The 4851-nt window shown below is 38.0% G+C and overlaps 1 protein-coding gene across 1 annotated transcript; it reads left to right on the plus strand.

Moving 5' to 3' along the window:
- Positions 1–429: 429 nt before the first annotated feature.
- Positions 430–1728, plus strand: LOC110744313 (protein EPIDERMAL PATTERNING FACTOR 1-like). Its single transcript, XM_021944289.2, has 3 exons — positions 430–689; positions 804–862; positions 1126–1728. Exons 1-3 carry the CDS (start codon positions 581–583, stop codon positions 1318–1320), a joined length of 363 nt encoding a protein of 120 aa, XP_021799981.1. The 5' UTR covers positions 430–580; the 3' UTR covers positions 1321–1728.
- Positions 1729–4851: the final 3123 nt, after the last annotated feature.

A 4851-nucleotide genomic window follows, 5' to 3' on the forward strand; every position in this document is an offset into this window, starting at 1 on the left:
TGAGATAACAAAACAATATTATTCCCGTTTCATACAAGTTTTTTTGCTTCTTCTTCTTCTTCATGAGTGAGACTACGTGATATGCCCAGACTTAGTCTCAATTTTATCATGGCCCGCGAACCAAAAGAGGTATAGTAGCCTATCAAAAGAAGTTAATTGATACATCCGTGTATCCTGACTCCTGACAAATCTGCTAGGTCAAATTTGAAGGTTATGCACAGTACAGGTTTTTCAAATTGTGTACTTTTGAAATATCATTCATTACAAACTATTTCAAGACTTTATGTTAAAATTGGACAACTTGACAAAACATGTGATACTTAAAAAGCTAGCCGTGGATCATGTGATGTGCCACAGATGTACCTCCTGCTACATTTAAATCCATTCCCTCCTTTCCGTTTTATATTCTCCCCATATATTATTATTTGCTCCCATCCATCCCTCATCTCTAAATCCCCCTTCAAACACACCAACCCTTTTCACAGCTTCTTGAGATTTTCTCACCTTCCATTTTGATGAAATCTCTTTTCATCAAATTCCTAAAATTTGAGTAGTCTTTGCAAGAACAAATTACAAAACTATGATGAAGAAGTACTTGTCTCTTGGAGCCCACACAAGTTTCCTGCTTGGGATTTTCTTCATGTTAATTGTGATGGGCAGAAGCCTAGGTGTGAGGCCTCACCTCCCTTGTATGTCTCATCACTCTATGTTCTATATCATTATCTCATTCATAAGTTACACAATATATAATAATTCATTATTTTAAATATTATCACTTTCATTTTTCTTCCTTGGCATTTCAGTAAACCTTCAAGCAGAAGTTGTTACCGGTAACAGAGTCAACGTTCGAATGCACCTTGAGGTTTGTTTCTCACAATATTTTTGTTAATTTCATTATTACAAGAGTGTATCAAATAATCATCTAGTCTTCAATTTATTGGAGGGACAACTTGTCACGGTAACTAAATGTTAAAAGGACATGGTTTCGATAAAATGTCCTTATAAATGTTTTTAAGACACCAAGTCATTTAAGCTGAACTGAAGTCTTTTTGCAAAGAAAAAAAATGGCCTTAATATATGGTTGTTTAATCTGTTTGGTTTTTTTTTGTTCATATATATATATAGGAAGGAGCAAAGAAAGAAGAGAACATGGAGCTATACCCATTTGGGTCGAGCTTGCCGGACTGTTCACATGCTTGTGGACCATGCTTTCCATGCAAAAGAGTGATGGTGAGCTTCAAGTGCTCCGTTTCAGAGTCTTGCCCAATTGTCTACAGGTGCACCTGTAGAGGAAAGTACTACCATGTACCCTCTAATTGATGAATAGTACTTCATCCACCAACGCACTGGCCTCTCTGGTTTTCCTCTTAATTAATTATGTGGGGATTAATTAATTTCTAGGCTTTATATGGAAGTTAATTAACTTACTTTGAGACTGGAATTTTCTTGATCCTATTTTTGTTTAGTTAGATTCAGGATTTGTAGTTTAGATGGGAAGAAGAAAAGTTGTAGGGGAGAGTTTATTTGTATATCACGAGTTTCTTGTTTTTTCGGACCCTTTTCTTTCAAGTTTTTTTCTTTTACAAGAGCGATATTCTAAACTATTCTAATGTACGGGAAGAAAATTCAAACTCGGATGTAAGAAGAAGGCCATACTGCCTTGGCGCTGGCCTAACCCATGTTTGCTCCCTCACTATTTAGTAGATTTGAGCTCGCTCTCTCTCTCTCTCTCTCATTGTATCCATCAATGTTCTGACAGTGATGCCATTAAGGTGCTCCCTCATTGCAGCCGACAATGTATCTACATATTGGCATTTAATGCATGTATGTCAAACCCTGTAGTGCCACAGACAGAAGAACCTATATCCATCACGAGCTGCTTGTGCAAAGTAATATCTTCTTTTTTTTTTTTTCTTTTTTGGGGGGTAAAGAGGAGGCAGAATCCCAAACAACAACCACACCAAGCAAGTAATATCGTTTTTTGAACAATAAGAAGCCAACTTAATATCGTCCCGAAACAAATCAAAGAGTCTTATGGAATATTCATGGACAGATTCAGGATTTCAAAATGAACTGGGCTGGATTTACCTTACAAATAAACTCGATGGCACAAGTGTTTTTCATTCATAATAAAAAATAATACACCTAGTTCGGAGGACATAATAAGCTATACCCCTCAAAATGCTTCTAATACATAAGATATAAACTAGTTATAAAAAATAAAAAAAATAAAAAGCAATAAATAAACATGCAATTCAAATACAAAATAAACCAAATCATGAGAAATCTAACGAAGGCAAGGGTACACTAGTGTGGTGCCCTCTAAAGACCATCAGATTGACAATCAAGTTAATCATTGCTAAAGAGAGTTTGGAAGAAAACTAGGTTGAAGCGCCCTGGGAATTGAACGCATGTCGTCTTTCGGTAGAGATCACTCGTATAACTACCTCATGAGTAGGGCAATTTGCCCTAGTAATGGGCATTAATTGCCTTCCACACTTTTGGGATCAATTTTGGTTTGGGATCAGTTTTCATTCTGAACAAAGATTAATTCGTGTAGTAGACTTGATCTAGGACAATTTAGACTGTAGATAACAATTTTTATACAAGTTCTTTGCAATTTATTCCAGATCATTTCAGCCTTAGAGTTGACTCTAGTCACTGGAGAAGCTTTACCCATATCCATTGTATTGCTAATCGAGATGGCTTTGTATGTACTTTTTTAATTGATCTAGGGTTTAACAAAAAAAAATCACAAAACAAATATTGGATATATAAATCTCATGTAGTAATGACCTAAACTACATCAAACGAGACATGAATTTTTTATTTTATTTTTTTCTATCAACAAAGACATGACTTGACCAAAATAAATTGGAATCACTACTACATTTTTTAGTTTGCGCGACAAAGATTTGCGCGACGAAGACATATTCGTCGCACTATGATGTTTAGCGCGACGAAAAAATCAATACGTCGCACAAACATCCATGGATAATAATTTTATAATTTTTTACGATCGCGACTAATATATTTGTCGCGCAAAGTACACTTTGCGCGACAAACAGTTTTATGGTCGCGCAAAGATGCGGAAAAAAAACCCGGGAAAATCGCATTTGGAGGCAAAACTTGCGCGACAATATATTCGTCGGGCGAAATGTGTTTGCGCGACGTAAACAATCATCGTCGCGCAAAATAAATAGCGGGAAAACAAACAGTGTTCCAGATGTTTCGCGCCACAAGTTTGCGCGACGAAATGGTGTATTAGTCGCGCAAGGTGGCTATCGTGGCTGCGTGCGTGTCAAACTGGGCTTTTGCGCGACGGAAATTCGCGTTTGTGCGACTAACATTCTCTTGCGACGAAACGCTTTGTTCGTCGCGCAAAGGTGTGATGTCGGCACGTCTTTGCGCGCCGCGCAAGTCGATTTTGTCCGTTGTGACGAAAAAATGTGTTCGTCGCACAAAGATGTGATGTCGGCACATCTTTGCGCGTCGCTGAAGTGGAATTTGCGCGACGGAATTTTTCTTTTGCGCGATGAATTAAGCCTTCGTCGCGCAAAGTCGTCTTCTTTAACAGATTCATTTCAGCCATTGCAGAGGCAAACTGAAAAATCAGTTTTGCCTCTGCTTCTGCCCCTCTCTCTCTCCGTTCTCTCTATTTTCTCAGCTGCAAATTAGTTCAGGACATATTGAAGAAGGTATTTTATTTGTTTTATATTTATTTAAAATATCAATTTAATTTCTTTGTATATTGTTTTTGTGAAATTATATTTGTATTATGTTGTTAAATTATGCACGGTAATGTACGAAGTTAATTGAAATTAACTTCGTACATTTTTTGTTGTAAAGCTTAGTTCCCGTTCGAGGTTAGTTGGACCGCGCATGGGTGGGTAAACCACGACTACGGTCCAATTAATTCTTGAATTGTCCCATATTTTGGACAGTTTGGAAATGTATAGTCGTGTCACGTAGTTTACAGCTACATGATTAGGTTTCGATTGTGGAGATTTCGGTGTCATCTCGGTACGTTCTTCGGGTGGTACGTATGTATTTGATATCTATGGTACACCTCAAGAACTGTACCGAGATGCTGCCGAAATTCATCCACGTCGAAATCTAATCTCATGTAGCTGTAAATTACGTGGCATGACTATGCATTTCCGAATGGGATAGGGCCCTTACCGGAGGCATAAGGTGACGTTATGATTTTCTAAGAATACAACATAATTGTTGTATTGTGATTGTGGTTCCAGGAATTATGAGCAGAAGGTGGATACAGAATCCTAACAGGTGCGCAGACGAATACTTGGATGGAATCGAGGAATTTATTCACTTTGCACAGTCACACAACCCGGGTGCAACTAGAATCAGATGTCCTTGTAGGAAGTGTAACAACATGTTGTGGGATACAATTGAAAATGTTCAATTTCATTTAGTAAGGAATGGAATGATTGAGACATACAGCAGGTGGAACCATCACGGGGAACAATTAGACATTGGTTCGTCTTCAAGAGCCACAAGAGTGGACAATGTTGAACCTATTGTGGATCCTAATGAACAAGTCATGGATATTATACATGATGCTTTTCCATTTGCATCAACCAGCAGCAATCAGGAAGGGGAAGATGACGTGCCTACACCAATGGATAGTGCAGAGTTCGAACAGTATGAAGAACTGTTAAGAAATGCCAACCAAGAGTTATATTCGGGGTGCGAGAGCTTTTTCGTTCTGACGGCGATTGTGGAGCTAATGCACGGAAAAATAAAGTATCGTATGTCGAACCTGTGTTTCGTTTACTTTTTGGGTGTTTTCAAGAGAATGCTTCCGACGGACAATTGTTTGCCGAAAGA

This window comes from Prunus avium, chromosome 8 (genome assembly GCF_965620075.1).
Source record: "Prunus avium chromosome 8, drPruAviu1.hap1.1, whole genome shotgun sequence".
Lineage (NCBI taxonomy): Eukaryota > Viridiplantae > Streptophyta > Magnoliopsida > Rosales > Rosaceae > Prunus > Prunus avium.